The sequence below is a fragment of the Maylandia zebra genome, linkage group LG18 (genome assembly GCF_041146795.1).
Source record: "Maylandia zebra isolate NMK-2024a linkage group LG18, Mzebra_GT3a, whole genome shotgun sequence".
NCBI lineage: Eukaryota > Metazoa > Chordata > Actinopteri > Cichliformes > Cichlidae > Maylandia > Maylandia zebra.
In genome coordinates, this window is record NC_135184.1 from 10,439,356 (window position 1) to 10,457,689 (window position 18,334).

Sequence of the window (18,334 nt, forward strand, 5' to 3'; positions counted from 1 at the left end):
GAATTCACATTTTTATTCCCAAATTTGACTTCTGGAGAAGTCTGAAATTAATCAAGCACAACATTCAACCACTGAAACATCTTTTTTTCTGTTCAGGGATGTAACATGTAGTGTAATTTGAAATCTTAATCAAAAAATAATAACGGGCTCTACTCGTTTTTTCTGTTTTTCATAACAACAATAATAATAATATTTTAGCTTTAAAATTATAATTTTAGTGAAAGAGCGCATACTGGTGGATTAACCACGACAGAATCAAAAACAATGACTTTGGTAATTACCAGTACTGTTAATTAAATGTTTCTTGAGTAATAATAAAAAAATAATTATGGGGGAAAACGGAAAAAAGTTGCCAGCTCCAGTATATATATATTCTTAAATACTGTAATGACAAAGTTGCCAAAAGTTACAGAATTTCAGTGTGGTACTGGGTGAAAAACGCAACCACTACATAACATTTCATAAGCAACGCATAAACCAGAAGAAGAAGGACAAATTACATCAACACTCAGCAGCACCGGGGGCGATTATTAACCGGGTCACAGAGCCTCGATCTTGATGATCTTCATGTTGGATTTGACGTCAGATCTTCGCTGTTGTAATTTGGGACGCGCTCTCCTTTAGTCTGCGTGACAAGAATAAAGGATTGACCCCGACGTGATTTGAACACGCAACCTTCTGATCTGGAGTCAGACGCGCTACCGTTGCGCCACGAGGTCGTCCGTTCTGACTGTCCCCCCACCAAACAACAACAACGGGAAATTTTTTTTTTTTTTAAAAAGTGTGTGCGTGCGTGTGACGAACGTGATCATTTATAGAAGTTCACCACAGATCTGTCTGCTTTCCTGAGGAACGTTAGTCCTTAGCTCAACACAGAGCCCACGTGGAGCTCTGCAGCTGAAGCAACAAGAAGTGTCATAAAAACAACAATCGTGAAAGAGAACAGTCCAAAGACTGTCCGTGGTTCTAAATTGCTCATATTGTGAATGTGAGTATGAGTGGGTCTCTGTTAGTCCACTGGCCCTATTGAAGGTGGGATAACTGGGATCTGCTAAAGAACTGCAAGGTGCAGGTGGCCGCCACTCCCTGAGCCTGGCTCTGCTGGAAGTTTCTTCCTGTTAAAAGGGAGGGTTGTTTTCTTCCCACTGTCGCCAATTTGCTTGCTCATAGGGTGGTCATATGATTGTTGGAGTTTTTTCTGCTTTCTTTTTATTATTGCAGGACCTTGTGTCAGGGTCCTGGGACTGGGCGACCCAGGACCCCTGGGCAGTCATGGGTCCTCCTTTCCCACATTCCCCCACGGTCTGCCGTCGCAGCCCGTGACACCTTGACCTTATAATAGAAAGCATCTTGAGGCAACTGTTGTTATAATTTGGCATCAGAAAAATCAAATGGAATTGCACTGAATTGAAGCGTGTAGGTGAGTGGACTCGAAACTCTACTTTCCTTGTTTGTTTATTTACATTTCCTGTACAGCATGGTGAGATATTCTATTCAGTCTTATCAAAAACAATCTAAATTAAAAGCCCTGTTTGGATTTCATTGTTTGCTGCTTGTTGTTAAATTGAACCCTAAAATGTTTGTTTTTTCCAGTGTAAATCAGCGTGGTCTTTATTTTCACCCCACAGACAAATCACAGTGAACTGAAAATGTAGAATTATTGTGCATACACAGAAATCAAAATTACTGAAAGACTTTACAATTTGCATTCACAGATTTCATCAGTTTCACCTGTAACTAGAATACCTTTCAAACTGACTCCTTAAAGTAACTTAATTTTAACAAAAAAATGACATCAGTTCCACTGCTTCTCACTCATGGAGAGAAACTGAAACAGTTTGCAATAGCTGATAATTATGCACAATATTTGTATTGTGCTGCCTGGTTTTTATCGTGTAAAGATATTTATTAGGTTTCATCAAATGAATTTTAATGACATACAGGGCTGTGTTCCAGCTCATAATGACTTCTGTGAGCTCCCCAGTGATGACACTGAGAGACTCTCTGCTTTGTTTTCCTGCTGTTGCAGAGATGAGTCCTTATGAGCTGCTACTTTCTCCACGTGGTGGCGCATCACATCAGAAAACATCACAGACCTTCGCTTCTGTACACTCGAATGAGCCCGACAGCCACATAAAGCCAGTCAGGTCACAGGTTTGATGCTGGACTAATTATATTTGTGTAGCACACATATAACATAGTTACACTCTGGCATAAGGTAATATTTAAAAAAGCCAAAACATCTTCGTCTTACAAACTAACATTCCACAAAACTGGCCTAAAGATAACCTCAAGTGTTGACCATAAAACTGAAAAACTCCTCCGTGTAGAGAGCAATCTGTCAAAGTTGAATTTTTTGGGAATTTGGGAGGTCAGCAACTATCTTACTGATGACTGTAGTTTAATTTCAAGACCCAAAAAGAACTAAGAAAACGTCTTCTTTGTAATCTGGTGCCAGAACGATCGACTCAAGAACAGGACGGAGTCTGCTGTGTTGTTGCCACAGTTGTTCAGAACATCCTAAAGGACATTTTCTTACGTGTGACACACACAGACACACAAACTTAGACAAACATCCGAGTCATTACATTCCTTTCCCCCTGAAAACATCTCCTGAGGTCTCCAACCTTACACCTCCTTAATGGTCACACAATGCCAAGCATTTGCTGGAAAAACAAACAATGATGGTATCATCCTCACATCATATTAATGTGCTTTGTCAAAGAGTTGTGTTTCACTTTTAATTTTTAAAGAATGGTTATGTAATGCATCAAGTAAATGTGAAACTTGCTTTTCTATGTGTTCTTGAGCTTTTTTCCTATTTAAATGCTTCTCTATGTAAGCAGTGCTGGTCACTGATTTCATGCCGCAGCAAATAAAGTAACTCAACAGGCCCGTATGACTTCACCATGGTAACAATGGAGTATATAATCATACATTTCTCACTCACTGTCATGCTTCCCGCTTTGACTGGCAGTCCAATTATGAGCCGAGCCAAGGTGCAGATGAGGACAGTAAAGTAGTGTCTAAGTGCATGAACACCTTGCTGATGGATTCAAGGACGATCAAAGACTCCCTCATCTTGACCTTGCACCTATAACTGCAGAGGCAGGCCTTAACGTCTCCCGCGCTCTAAGGAGAGTGGCCCAAAGACTGCCCCCAGCCTGAGGAAGAGAAATACCTTATTGCTGAGGTACTTGAAGGCCTCTGCTCTTAGATCCAAATCCAAGTGACAAACTAGAGGCCTCACCCTGCAGGAAAGACATTGTTCCCCCTTCTTGGGAGACCTGACAGGGGTTTGTGAGTAGAGTTGTGGGGATACGATAAACGCGGGTTAGACTAAATTTAAATTAATGGTTAAATTTACATTCAATAGCTGATTCATGTTCATTTATTGCATTTATAACTGTTGAGCTGATTTTCACTGACCTCTGCAACTTTTGCAAGCATCGGCATCCTCTCCTCAATAATATGAAAGATTTCAGATTAGAGAGACGCAATAATGAACCAAAGTGCTTTCATGTGGTTGGCTAATAGGAGTGCTTATGACAAGGTTGCAGGAGAAGCTTTGGGAAGAAGATTAATCTGAATATTTCACCCTTGATTAGACAGGAAAGCTAATGACACGGCTTTAATGTAAACGGGGGCCTCTGTACTGAGGTAACAACAGTCCCACCTGAGATCCTAAAATACAGTTATAATGAAAAAAATTATGCCATAACAAACATATTTAACTGGCATCACTTTAAAATGAGTCTGCAAATCAAGATGAAGGATTAAAAACTGAGAATGAACAATCTGGGAAATGAGAAAGTGCTTATGGGTTTTCCCTTGTTTCTGGTCCTCCTGGGTGCTCGCCAGCATTCCTGTGGATGACTTGCTTGTAGTTTGACTAATGTGTCCTTTCAAGGGAAACTGACAAGTTTGTCACTGGTTATCTGGTGGAAAACATGCTATCAGAAGGAACTAGCTATGCAATGAAATGAAGTCAGAACACTCAGCAGTAATTGTGCAACAGGCTACCTATCTTTGGATGAATAACCAACAGTAATCCATGTTTTTTGCTCTTACAAATGTCAACCATTCTTATGCTTCAATCACATTTTGTCTGTGTGCGGCGGTGTACAAAGCCTACAAAAACTCTGTTGCTCTCCAACAAATTATAGACCTTAGTGTAAATGCCAGTCATGACTATTAAACATTTCTATGGCTGGAGTTTGCTAAAGCTAACATTGATGAATGATACAGCCTGGATAGACAGTTACTCTGTCACACCAACACATACAGTCTAATTTAGAGAGAAGTAAAGAAAGCTGTTTGTGAATATAACTTAAAGACATAAAAACAACAATCAGCCCTCTTATAACAGTAGTCTCGTAGGAAGTACGAAAACATGTAAAGTTGTATGTCAGTGTCTTAAATTTAATTTTTATTTAAAGTTTTTTTCTTCTAAGCTCACATGTCGAAAAACACAAAGTAAGATAAAAGCACATTAGCTTATTTTAGCTGATTACGATCAACTATTAAATTTGGTTCAATTACAGATAACCAGACACGAGTCATTAAGGAGGCTTTTGCTCAGTTAAATGTTTCTCCACATTAAAGTTTTTCCTCAATCGATTTGGCTCACAGCAGAAAAATCATTCTCACCACTTTATTTGAAATTCTAAAAAACAGTTAAGACATTTTTCACAACACAGACTCACCTGTGTAAAAGACACCAAAACAATCAAAACCTTTTTCACATTTGTCAAAACATGACCCGTCACTAAATCACACAAAACCATTCACGACTGAGTCATCAATTTTGTTTCTCAAAACTTTACTGACTTTGGAAAGACTGCAGTAAAAATGTCAGTATTGTAAAATGAAATGTGAAGGATTTTTTTTTTGAAGCATTACAAAATTGTTGAAATTGAGAAAAAACAAAAATAGCATCAGAAAACAAAGAAAATATACAATCTGACCCAATGTGGGACATATCATTACAGCTTAATTTCAAAAACATCTTACCAGCATGAATGGAAGCTTAAGTTTTCTTTCGTACTTTTCTTGGCTGCGTAGTTTTTTGCACACATGTGTATTCACAGTTTTTCTGTCAAGACATCTGTCTCTTATTTGGGGTTTCAGAAAGCATGCTTGCAACCATTGTTCAGTTTTGATTTGAGACAGTTTCACTTTTCTTAACTGGAGCAAATCAAATTAGTATGTATAATAATTCAAATTATTTCAATTAAATTCAAAATGCTAAACTTTCATGTTTTAAATTTGTTTTTAACACACATTTCGTGTAAAGTGTAAAGAAAAAAAATGTCGAGCTTTTTTGTTTTATTTTGAAATTTTGAAAAGCGTCTTTGGGCAGACTAACACGCTCCTATCTCATAGCATATATATTTGGACTTGTCATTTTTAAACAACAACAACAACAACAACAACAACAACAACAATAATAATAATAATAATAATAATAAAGGCTGTTCTCTTTTCAATTGTCCCAGCAAGCACAGTACCACAAGAGCTTAATGGAGCTGAGGCACCATTAAAGGAGACTTATTCCACTCTTTTCAGCTCCATATTTTAGTATTAGTATTTAGTATTTAGTATTTATTTATTTATTGTCATTGTCAAGAACAATGAAATTGCGTTTGGGGCTTCCATACAACCCAAAAAAAAGAAGAAAATAATAAATACCCCTTAAAACCCAAGTGTACATATTTAACCCAGTGTGACTCCAATGCAATAAGACAATCCTTAGCAATAATGTTCGTAGAAATTCAGACAAAGACCTGAGAAACATGACAAAATACAACAATGCAACCCATTCAATATTATTGTACTGTGAGATATGATATCAGATATGATAGTTATCTATTTAAGAAAGGGGGGGGGGGGGCAGGAGGGGGAAGAGAATAAAGATATGATGCACCAATGCAGACCAGTTCATTGCTATTAAGAAGTTGGATATGGTTATTGTCCGTGAGAGGGGGGCAGAGAGTTCAGGAGCCTCACAGCCTGTGGATACAGGCTGTTGGCCAGTCTGGATGTTCTGGCCTGTATAGACCTGTACCTTCTCCCTGAGGGCAGCAGATGGAAAAGGTGGCGCGCAGGGTGATGTTGGTCCCGCAGGATACTGTGCACCCTCCTCAGACAGCGAGTGGGGAAGATATTACTGATCTCTGGCAGACTTGTTCCAATAATTCTGCCAGCTTCTTTCACCACCCGCTGGAGTGCTTGCTGATCGGCCTTGGTGCAGCTGGGGAACCACACTAGAAATCCATACGTCAGAACGCTGCTGATGGCACAGTTGTAGAAGTTCAACATCAGAGATCTGGGAATGTGTGCGCTCCGCAGTCTCCTCAGGTAGTAGAGGCGCTGTTGGGCCTTCCGTACAACTGAGGTGATATGGTTGCCCCAGGACAGGTCCTCGGTCACAGTTACCCCCAAGAATTTAAAACTGCTCACCCTCTCCACCGCCTCACTGCCAATGAAGAGAGGCAGATGGTTGTTATGGCCCCTCTTCCGGAAATCTACAATGATCTCCTTGGTCTTTTTGGTGTTTAAGACCAAGTTATTGTCGTGGCACCATGACTCTAGTTGTTGCACCTCTGTCCTATAGTTTGTCTCATCATTGTTGGATATAAGTCCGAGCACTGTAGTGTCATCTGCAAACTTAACAATGAGATTGGACGCGCAGGAGGAAATACAGTCATGGGTGAAGAGAGTGTATAGCAGAGGGCTCAGAACACACCCCTGAGGGGCACCGGTGTTGACCACAAGGGTGGAAGAGGTGTTCTTACCCACTCTGACACTCTGTCTACGGTTAGTGAGGAAGTCCACAATCCAGTTGCACAGAGAGGAGTTAAGTCCCAGTTGGTGGAGTTTGGGACGGAGTTTGTATGGCCGGATGGTATTAAAAGCCGAGCTGTAGTCTACAAAGAGGAGCCGTGCATAGGTGTTCCTGTGTTCCAAGTGCTTCAGTAATGTGTGCAGCACTGTGGCGATCGCATCCTCGGTTGACCGGTTCTCCCTGTATGCAAACTGGTGCGAGTCCAGGGATGGTGGAAAAGCAGCTCTGATGTGTTTAATGACCAGTCTCTCCAGGCATTTGGCGGGAATGGGGGTGAGTGCCACAGGTCTGAAATCGTTCAGACATGTGACATTTGACTGTTTTGGGATGGGAACGATGGTTGCTGCTTTGAAACAGGATGGTACCAGTGAACAGGACAACGAGGTGTTATATATAGAGGTGAAGACGTCCGCCAGGTCCGCAGCACAGTCTTTTAGCACCCGGCCCAGCACTCCATCCGGCCCGGCCGCCTTCCTGGTGTTAATGCTCCGGAACACACGCCTCAGCTCATGAGTGCTCAGGACCGGAGCAGGGTCGGTTGAGGGGAGAGGGGACAGGACAGGGCCGGTGTTCTCCCTGTCAAAACGGGCATAAAAGAGATTTAGATCCTCAGCCAGAGTAGAACTGTCGGCTGAGGGTGATGGTGTTCTTCTTTTGTAGTCCGTGATAGCCCTGATGCCCTCCCAGACCTGCCTTGGGTTTGTGTTGTTCTCAAACCTGGCCTCGATACGCCTCCTGTGCTGCTGCTTGGCAGTCTTGATGCCTCTTCTCAGGTTGGCCCTGGCAGCACTGTATGCCTCCTGGTCCCCGGAGTTCTTGGATGCCAGTAGAGGAGCTTTCCATGTGTAAATAGTTCATAATTATCTTATTATTTTCATGTTATACTGAGCCTTTGTGCAAACCCCCATCATTTATTTTAGCTTGGCTGCCTTCAAGCCAGCTTTCTTCTGATTTTCTGCTTGTTTTAAAGAAATGATTTGAACAGCTGGTGGGCGGGGCTCATGTGCTTGCAATGACTGCTTGAAGAAAATGTTCTTGAAGGGACGATAAACAGACGCAAGAGTAGAAAGAAAACTGTCTGAAACAGCGTTCAAAGCAGCCTGGTGAAACAGCTTTGTGGTCACAGGCATAATTTGGAGTTGCACTGTTAAAAAATGTGTCCATTCTAGCAGAAAAGAAGGAAAATCACAAGATCTTTCATTTAAGGACAGTTGTAAGAGAATCTATTTTGTGTTTTCATGTTGCATATTTGTAGGAATATGAAACAAGGCCAGCTCTGTCCAAATGCCACTGGGTAATTTGAGATAGTCCCAACTCTTTGAGTGTGCGATGAATACAGCGTTGCTTTATTGATATAAAAAGCACATAAAGTTGTGCCACCTTAAATCACAGGACAAGTAAAGTTGTTCAGCAGCATTTTGGAGGCCTTCTTTTCCAGAGTACAAATCTAATGTTGTGAGTTAAAATAATTTTATTATGTTAATATATAATGAAATATAGAAAAGGGGATTCCTATGTTGGTCAAGTATTAAAATCCTTTCATCAGTTTTCTGCTTTCATTATGAAATTCTTTGTTTTACTTTTAACTCAGTCGTCAACAATTGAACATCTTTGAAATAGAAACCAGTACTGGGGCCAGTGTGCATTTTGTATGCTCAGCAGGAAACTTTTAAATAACACACTCAGCTCCCAGTTACAATTACATTACACTTAATGGAGTGCAGATGATTGGTTGGGTTATATTGGAGAATATGAAGCTCTCAACAAGATTATTATGTTACAGGATGATGCTGAACTTCAGTGAGATCTATTTTTTTGTGTGGGGAATGGGTGTACACAATTGTTTGTACTTTAAATGATTAAAGATTGGATGTGCATTAGGCACCTGATAAACTCTGAACAGGAAGTCTATAATTCAGCATGCTATTTGCCACATGATCCATCTTTAGATTGTGGTTGTTCTGATTATGCTGAGCAGCTCATGTTCAGCAGTAAGAGTAGAAAGAGGCACTTGTGGTGTTAAATATAGGAGATGGGTTCTAGAAATTACTTTCATAATTGCTGCTGGATCCCAACCGTGGCTGGAGTGATATAAACGCAAACATCAAAGCGGAATATCAAAATGAGAATAAGACTCTGTTTACAGAAAAATTTACTTCTATGTGTTTCAAATGGCAATTTCCAAATTAAGTATACATCTGGGTCAACTGTTATTTTTATTTTATTTTATTTTTTTGAAAAAGATATAAATATACAGTGATAAGCTTTAATGTAGATTCTTCCTGCGCTGGACTGAGGACCTGTTCAGAATGAATCCTAATCAATCACAGAAATAAAGAATAAGTGAATAAAAATATATTAAAAGTAAAAAAAATAAAATGTGATCCCTAGAAAACATTTATATAATAAATAGGGGAAATGTGCACCAGGAGCTTCGTGGCGGGGGTCCAAAATCTCCTGTAGATGTTATATTTGTTTATGATAGCCATACCTATGACTTACATCACATGCAGTTTCATGGAACAATTAAGTTAGCCCTTTACCCTGATGCATGAGCCATTCTGATCCCAGAATTGAAAGACAAAAATGTTTTCAATCATTTCAGCAGCATCGCACTGATTAGCATGAACTCTTCTAATGGACCCAAATTTGACAGTAAACTGGCGACACATCGTGACACGGTCTGGGGTTATGATACACCTAGGAAACAGATTTAACAAGTATAAAACTACTGTATCTGTAGGGGTCAAGTTTCAGGGATCCCTGGTTTAACATACACAAATAAATAAATACGTTTGCTAAAAGAAAAAAAAAAAGTTCAAAAAAATGAATGACAGCCAAAGGAAAATATTCTACTTACACTCCACTAAATTGGTTTCAGAACTGGTCTATAGGTGTTTTTTAATGAAGTTTACATATTAAGATTTTACATGATCAGTTTAGAAAACACAGAGATGATGGTCACATGCATATCAATTAAAAATTTATGCTAAAAACAGTAATGTACAATCTGACTATGGGACAAATTAAAAAACTGTAATATTTATCAAATATAATGATTAATCATGAAAATGCCCATTAAGACATTAAGGAAGTGGGTGGTAGGACATCTGGGAACATATGGCAGACCTGCTATGGCTGCCAGATTATAAGATAAGGCCTTTTTAAATAAATACTTCTTACTTAGCAGATCTCAAGGATGCTCCACTGAACTGAGATCTGGTGACTTACTTACTTACTCGAATATTTAAGTAAATACGTAAATGTTTTTATTGATTCTTGGAAATGGGGGCAAACACTAAACGTCTTTGAGAGAGGCTAGGATAGAGCTGGTAACATACAACTGTAAACAGCACTTTATCACTAACTCCTGACTCTGTGTGCACACGTGACCGTGGGCACAGGAAGGTTGTGTGTTGCTAGAAGGAGTCACTGACCTCAAGTGAGTTACTGCTGCGGGTTTGAAGGTTGTGAAACATCCACCAAATCATTTAACTTTGGTCGTTAGACGCAAAGTAAACTAATCAAATCAGTCAGAACTACACATCTCCCACTTTTCCTAATACTATCGAGCATTGAAGGAGTAAAGCCAGCCACACACTCACAGTTGTAGTAGAGAAATTTCCCTTTATTTGAAGTAAATAGAAAGAGATGCTCTTGGCCTGGTATCACAGATGCACTGCTAATTACACACAAGCACTTTTATGTAGTGTGACTGTACTCTACCACACAGTGCTTGGTGCAAGGTTCTAATTTTATATTCTTTTGGTCTTTTTTTCTGATATATTTGTTGTCCGGAGTGATTTGTGACAGAAGGACAGCAGCAACTTCACTACCAATAATTCTAGATGCTTTGAGTTGCTGACATGTGAAAGGCTGATCAGATATTTGGATTAATAAGCAGTTGAACAGTGCACCTAATAAAGTGACCAGTGTATACAGTCATTGGTGCTATGTTCTCAGATTGTATACATGTTCTTTGCTTGTTTCTGACACATACTGCACAGTTTCAAAAGTATCATATTACTTTTCACCATTTCAGCTTTTGTAAAGTCTCAAATAAATCCATCACGTCACAAAGTTGCAGTGAGTGGAAAAAAACATTTTGATTGTTTTAGTGTCTTTTGCACAGGCGAGTCTGTATAGTGAAAAATGCCCTAGCTTTTTTGAGAACAGAATGACATTCCTGCTGTGAGAATTGCATCAAAGCAATTGAGAAAAACTGTAAAAGCAGGCACATTCAGCACTCCTCCTCCTCATGAAGCAACTTTCTCCATGTTTTTCAGACACTCCACCCTTCCAAAGAAGTCCATTGTGTTACGAAACACAGACACTGTTGTGTGCAGCAGGGCCAGAGGAATGAAGTCCCAGTGACCTTCGACCTCTTAGGTCATGGTTGTTAAAAGCTGAACTCTTCCCCGCTTTGGGATTCCTGTAAAAGCACACACAGTCCTCAATAATGCATAGCCTTACAGCATATCTTTCATCATGCCACTTGCTGTTTCAGTGTGAAGGATGTAAATATTTCAGGATGTAAAGTGATGTTCGGTCAACACGTAAGTTCTTTCCAATGACTCCGACATCCTGTGTATGTGCATTAACACGAGCATCTTCCTGCTTTCAAATGCTGAGGCCATAGAAGCTTTATTACACACAAAACAGGCCTGCAATCGCCCGTTAATGAATGCCATTACCCTGAGTCAATTCGCACTAATAACATGGATAAAGAGTCGGTCTCCTACACTACAGACAAATGGGAACATAGTCAGGGAGTTAAATAACGTTAGATCTTCCGATTTGCCTTGTCAGGTGCCGCATCTGTAATTAAGACAGTTTAATAATGAAATCAGAAGCTTGACTTTTCAGAAGGATGCTCTGCTGCTCTGTCCTTCAGTTAAATCAACTTGATTTCCAAGCTATCTATAGATACTTGCAGTTAAATTGGCAGATTACGACATATTTTAATATAAAATACTGCAAAAGGTATGAAATGTGATGCTTACTGTCGTAACCCCGAAGGTTTTGTGCATTAAAGCCTGCTCTGAGGGAGAACAACACCCCACCTATCCCTGAATCACTGGATGAGCTCAGATGGCCTCAGTCTGATACAAGGGCAACCAGTGACTCCTAACCAAAGATGGCGCCTCTTCTCAATCACTGGGGCTCCAGCTGATTTTCTCCAAGTCTTTGTCCCTTGTGCCAGTTCCTCCAGAGACTGTTTTCAGTGCCTACACCACCTCACAGAGTGCCTGTTTTATGTGCCAGATCGGACACCGAGGTACATGAGTCTACCTGTTTTTCCTTATCAGCCTCCAGACAAGTCAAGTGGCTCCTCCACTTCTGTCGTTGGCTTCCTGCACAGCTTCTAATGAGATTTTGTCTCCATGAGTGACCACATGTTCAATCTTCTGAGATCCCTCCGCTCTGTTTTGACTCTGTGCTGTTCCTCTCCACTCTTGGGTGACCCCCCCCAAACACACCACCTATATTTTATCTGACCTCAAATTGCAGTTTTTGTTCTGTGACTGTTCTAATCGTCTTTACCGGACATGCGTCCATGTGTTTATCCACCTTTGTCTTTGTCTCATTCCCCAGTCAGCCTTACTTGACAATCAAATCCATAGAAAAGTAAAGACCTTCCCAGCAGAATGAGTTATAGTTTGCTTTTACTTTCAGAATGGCTGTAAACTTGATTTTATTACATAACCACAGACAAAGAAAATCACATGTATTAAACATATTTTTCATCTTTAAATTTAGCAGCCTGATTACAATGATTGTCAAATCATCAGGAAATTAACTGACAGCATTAAAATATGGACAGAATCCAAACTGGACTTATCTGGTTTTCATATGAGTCTTAATTCCCGAAGAGACTATCTGCCCTCAGCCACCACAGAAAGACAGTGAAAAGCCCACTTAAGCTGGGGCACCTTTAAAGTGCATGGAAAGTGCATCCATGTAAATATTGAACATGCTCACAGTTTGAATTTCACTGGTGGATCAATACTGAAGCAATCTGGGCCCTAATTTCATTTTCACTTGTGTTTTCGTCTTGGCAAATGCTGCTGCAGACTGGCAATAAAATCCAAAGATATTCAGGATTTAGAACAGTGCGGTGGCTTTCTGTGTTCTTAGATTTTACTTCTGATAATCGATATTTGTCCATCTAATTCTATGCTCATGCAGGCATTTTTCTGAAAGGCTGACCTGAAAGGACCGTTTTTGGTTGTGAAACTGTTAAAATCTGCAAACTAAAATCTGCATATTCTCCTTTTTCTGGCTTAACCTACTTCAGAATTAAAAAAAGAATAATTTTTTTGGTTTGTTTCTTTTACTTAAACCTTGAAATTACAATGATTAAAATTAAAGTTATTTAAATAGAGGTGAAAATGTCATCAAGAATCTCATCTTTAATTTAACTACAAAAATCTTTCACTCCCTATGTTTCCCACCTGTTGTAGCCCCACGTCCCACCAGTCAGCACTGTTTTAGAGCAACATTTTGAAATCGACTATCTTCTCTATTTTATTCCTAGAAGTAGATCATCTCCTGGACATGTACAAATATAGAGGAATGCGGGAGGAAAAGGATAAATATAAATTCTCCAGTTTCAAATACCAGGAGCTCAAATACTCAGTGTTGAGATCTAAATTTGACCAGAGGGCTGTACAATACTTTTTCCCCTTTTTTTTGTCAGACTCATGTATAAATCTCGCTGTTATCTGAGGAACTCTGTCTGTCAGACAACTAAAAATCAGTGCAGCGATACAAAAACAGGAATGTTTCAGTATCTTACCCTGACATCAGGCTCAGACCAGAGGAGGGCTGCTTCTCATGAGCTAAACTGAAATATATGGACAAAATTGTAAAAGACTGTTTTAATGTTGAGGTCAGCCAGTTTAGGACAGATAAGCTAGATGAAGAAATGCTGGCTTCACTGTCCTCATTGTCATTCATGCTTCTTTGTTTTACTTTTACTTTTTTTCTTGTATTTTTCAGCCTCGGGCTTCTTTCTGTGCTTTGTTTATCTTCTTGGTTTTTGTAACCTTGAACCCACATTTTGTGAGTAAAGCTCAAGTTTTAGCTTTTTAAAATCTGCCTTCTCAGTCACTGTCTTGGCTCAGCTTGTCTAAATAAATAAAGCAAATAAAACCTTACATTAACATGTCTCTGATATGAAAATAATCCATATTTACATTTTTTTTTTAACTTATTCTGACTTGCATTCATTGTATTCCTGACCTTTAATTTGGAAACAGTCTTATTTACTTTGGTTTATTTGAGAATTTTTAGTGTACATTCGATGTTGATTTAGTGACTGTTGCATATAATGTATATTTTGTTACACCTGTAAAACACTTTGGTCAGCTGAGGTTGTTTTAAATATGCTGTAGCCATAACATTTGACTCTACTTGTCATTTTTATGTTTATATGTTTGTTATTTCTGAATCCTCATATGTCAGTGTTTTGCCATGTGGTGACATTTTATGTCCCATGAAGAGGGCGAACGATGTGATGCAGAGATGAAGTCATTTTGCACAAAAAAGTGCAAAATTGGCTCCGAGCAAAACTAAGATGACAATATATTTAAAGCATCACTGTGCTAAAGTGCAGTCTTGTAGGACTGCTAGAACTGCCATAAGTGTTTAGTTTTTAGTCTAGACTAAAAAATATTCTGGATTTGAGACTCACTTTCACTGTCTTTAAGCTAAACGGTGCCCATTTAGAGGTCTCATGAGCTCCAGGCTCCTGATAAACAAAAATTATCCCTGTTGCTCTTGAAACAATCTTGACCTAAAAATTGAGGTGAGTGACTCAAGAACAACTTGACCCAGAGCGCCACAGCGTAAAACTGTTGAGTCCATTTTAACCAAGAGTTTATCAATAAGTCCCTCTCAAGAATCCGGTAAATAATGGATCAAAGACAAATGTTACTTAAGATTCGCATCCATCTGAGGGATTAGATCAGCAGGTCCAGACTTCAAACGGCAGAAACAAATCAAGGGCTCGCTGACATGTTTTGAGGTTGGTTATTGATTGTTGATGGCTGCAGCTTAGGGGCATCGTGGGTCACTCTGACTGCAGACCTTCCAGCCGCTCTGGATCTCCAGTGAAAAGTGAAGCTTCTGGGCAGAGGTTGGCAGCGAGCAGCTTTTCCCTCAGCAGTGCTCAGCTGTTTGTTTTTCTTATTTTCATAAACCGAATCCATTTCGGTTATTAGGCCAAACGACGATTCATCACATCATAAGCAGAAACTTTGCTTCTTTAATTGCTCTGCCTTTTCCAGGTAAAGGGTCAGTTGGCTCAGCATTGACTCCCATCATACCTTGCTCTCATTCTGTATAATGCACTTCAGGGGGAACAGCATCGTTGATCATTTCCTTGTCAATAAAGTTGTTAAACATATCAAAGCATGCTTTATTGATTGGTTTTATTCTTAAGTTAATGCACTTCAGAGTTTAAACTTGGATGCTCTTCCCTGTTTAACACACAGGTAAACATTATGTCAGCACTCTTTGCCTTAAAGGCCTTTGCTTTACTGTGGTGATAAGTAACCATAAATGAATTTTGATATCTTTCAAATGAAGGAAAAACCAATACAAGAAACAGTTTCCTACATGTTTTTTTTTTATTATTGTTATTTTTAGTCCACATTAGTGCTTTTCACAGTGTCCAGGTCTATCAAACCAGTTCTAATTGGTCTTTTGAGTATATTTGTTCCACAGTTACAGTGTCCTCTAATATTAAACATCTGACTCAGAAAATTATGTTCAAGCAAATGAGTCAACACCAGCTTTCAGTGCATCATGCTCAGAGTGCTGGAGAAGCTCCAGGCAGCTTTCCTAATGACATTTTGCCATCCATGGAGATTTGATGACTCATTAATGACTTAAACCTGAATAAATGAATGGAGAATCATGATGAATGCAGGTATCTCCATTAAAAACACATTAAACCAAAAAAACTTGTTTTGTGAGCTGGCAGAGAACATTTAGGGGGCTGATGAAACATTTCAGCCTGGATAGGAGTCCTCCATGATGACAGTGCCCACATCTACACCATGGGTCACTGACTGATTTGACAGCACTAACAGTTAGCGGATATCAACCCAATGGATGAAAGTTCAGTCAGGAAAACAGCTTTCTGTTTCTTTTCGGGCTCTTTCAGCTGACTGGGAAGTTAGAAATGGCATCCCGTCACCTGCAAACTTTTAAAAATGCTTCTTTTCTTTCTCCTGCGAACTGTCAATTCAGTGTCACATCAATGCACACCATTCACTTTACCATCATTTTAATCAGAAGCAGCATCCATGTGGTTTTCAGTTGAACTCACCAGAACTCAAACTCTACATCACATCCATATAGATCAGCTTTTCACACTTTTCCCAAAACCAGACTAGTAAAATGCCTTTACAGCCTTTGTAGTGAGTGTCCCAGCAATGAATGCTGTCACAACAACATCACTTGTGGAGGATCCTTGGTGGGACACTTTATTATTTTTTTTCTTTCATTAGTCACTTGTGTAATTAGAAAATATTCTCAGTTGCACGCTTTCTTTTGATTAGATGACGCCACGCTTTTGCCTCTGTGTTATAAATTAAGATAGAACTTAAATACTGGAGACTAAACAAACACTGTAGCTTGGCTCTTTTCTGGGTTAAAACATCTGTTAACACCTCTCGCAAATGTATTCTGTATACAAACAGAAACTTTAATGGAAGAAGTGTATTTTGTGCATCTTCCTACACTCACTCACACTTTTTAGTTTCTGTACAGATGCAACAAATGACACACAAAAAGCAAATTCTTGGATTTAGTTTCCAGTCTATGTGCCATTTTAACTTCACTTCACGGGTCTTTGTATTTCAAAAGTAAATTAAAAATAAATTTCCTCAAATTATTAGGCCTTTGTTTAAAATGTTTAGTTTAATCTTTAAAAATTGTGCCATAAAATGTATTTTAAGATGATGAGTTTAGGTGAAGAACAGGGGTCACCCATCTGACAGGGTGACGTCTGCAGCTGCCTCTGCACAAAATCCTATTTTAACAGCAAATATGTTTCCAACCTTTTGTTTGAATATTTGGAAATTCAAAAAAGCATCCTGAGGCTTCAAACTGAGCTTTAAATCATGTTTGTTTACCCGCTCAGCAATTAAATTACATGTTACTAGAGAAGATGTTTTCTTACATTGTTTAGAATTTGTCCGAGAACTGAAAACATTTCGGTAAAATTAATTTTCCTGCCTGCAAGCACAAACAGCGCAGGCCTGTTTTTGTGGTTAACTGGATTAGACTGGAGTGGTTATACTGCACCGGTAGGCGTCGCTGTTTCTCTCCGATAAACAGTTGGACCTGAAGAGATCAGGTCATAATGAAAAGTCTCCCCCCTGAAATTCATAAAATCTTCCTCGACGTGGCCGTGGTTATCTGGTGTTTATTACTTTAAAAATGGTGATTAAATAGCAAAATATGCACTAATATAATTAAATTATAGAATTAATAAAAGGCTGCGTGTGTTTCACGTTATCGTTTCATTCTTGTGGTATTTTCATCCATCTCCGCGTCCCACCTCTTGCTTCCAATTATCGCAGGGGGCTGGATCAGCTACCAATGGCGCACTTCTGATTGGCTGAACACGACGCCAATCTCAGGCTTGTCCCGTAGCCTCCTGTTGGCGAACACAATCCGGACCAGAAGTCAGAAAGTCAAATTTCACCACGGGGGCTAAGGAAGAAGGGTAGCGTTATCCGGTTATACTTTGGTCTTCTTTCATTCCTCCTCTGTTAAGAAGTATACACAGACTATGTAATCCGTTAAGGATTAAAGTGGTTTAGCATTGAAAGGGGTTTAATTGGACTTGAGGACTTGTTGGCTCCTTTGTCCGGCTTTTTTACGCGCCGTGCCAGCGCAGCTGTTTGCGCACCTGAGTCCGCTGCTCAGCTTGTGCAGCTTCAACATGACTTTACAGCATTTGAGCCACTAAACTATCATGGTGATACTATTTTCTGGCGACGGAGCTGATGAGGCGAACCTTGGTGAATGCGCAGTGTTTCACTGTGGAATAACCAGAGTCCAGGTGTCACCAGGGGAGAGCCGATGTGGCCGTCTGGAGCAGCCAGCTGGGATTTGACAGAGCGCAGGAGTTTGGGATGCAAGAGAACCCTTAGAGAGACAGTTCTCGGCTTCTTTTACCTGGATTCAACACGGCCTGCCCCGAGCCATGGCCTCTGAAGTAGTGTGCGGGTTGGTCTTCAGGTTACTGCTCCCAGTATGTCTTGCAGCTGGTGAGTTTTCTCTCTAATACCCAATTTTTACATCTTTGTTGGCCTTTTGTGTTATTGGCTATGGTAAGTAAGGATGTGTAATTAAACTAATAATATCTATAAAGCTTATTTACTGATCCCACCCTGTGCTGTGCTTGTACCTTTAAATTTAATGTTAATTAATAACTGTACTCTAGTCTGCGTTGTCTCGGCTTCCTAC

At 39.7% G+C, this 18,334-nt stretch overlaps 1 protein-coding gene and 1 non-coding gene across 8 annotated transcripts in view; one reads left to right on the forward strand and one right to left on the reverse strand.

Moving 5' to 3' along the window:
* Positions 1–647: 647 nt before the first annotated feature.
* Positions 648–719, reverse strand: trnaw-cca (transfer RNA tryptophan (anticodon CCA)). Its single transcript has one exon. It is a non-coding gene; the product is annotated as a tRNA-Trp (tRNA).
* Positions 720–17,546: 16,827 nt separating this feature from the next.
* The window catches only part of piezo2b (piezo-type mechanosensitive ion channel component 2b), an 89,806-nt gene continuing 89,018 nt past the window's right edge, over positions 17,547–18,334 (forward strand). For all 7 annotated transcript variants that reach the window (XM_076876314.1, XM_076876319.1, XM_076876315.1 and 4 more), the window contains exon 1: positions 17,547–18,135. In XM_076876314.1, coding sequence (XP_076732429.1) covers positions 18,072–18,135 — 64 coding nt within the window. In that variant the 5' untranslated portion in view covers positions 17,547–18,071. The remainder of the gene's footprint in view (positions 18,136–18,334) is intronic.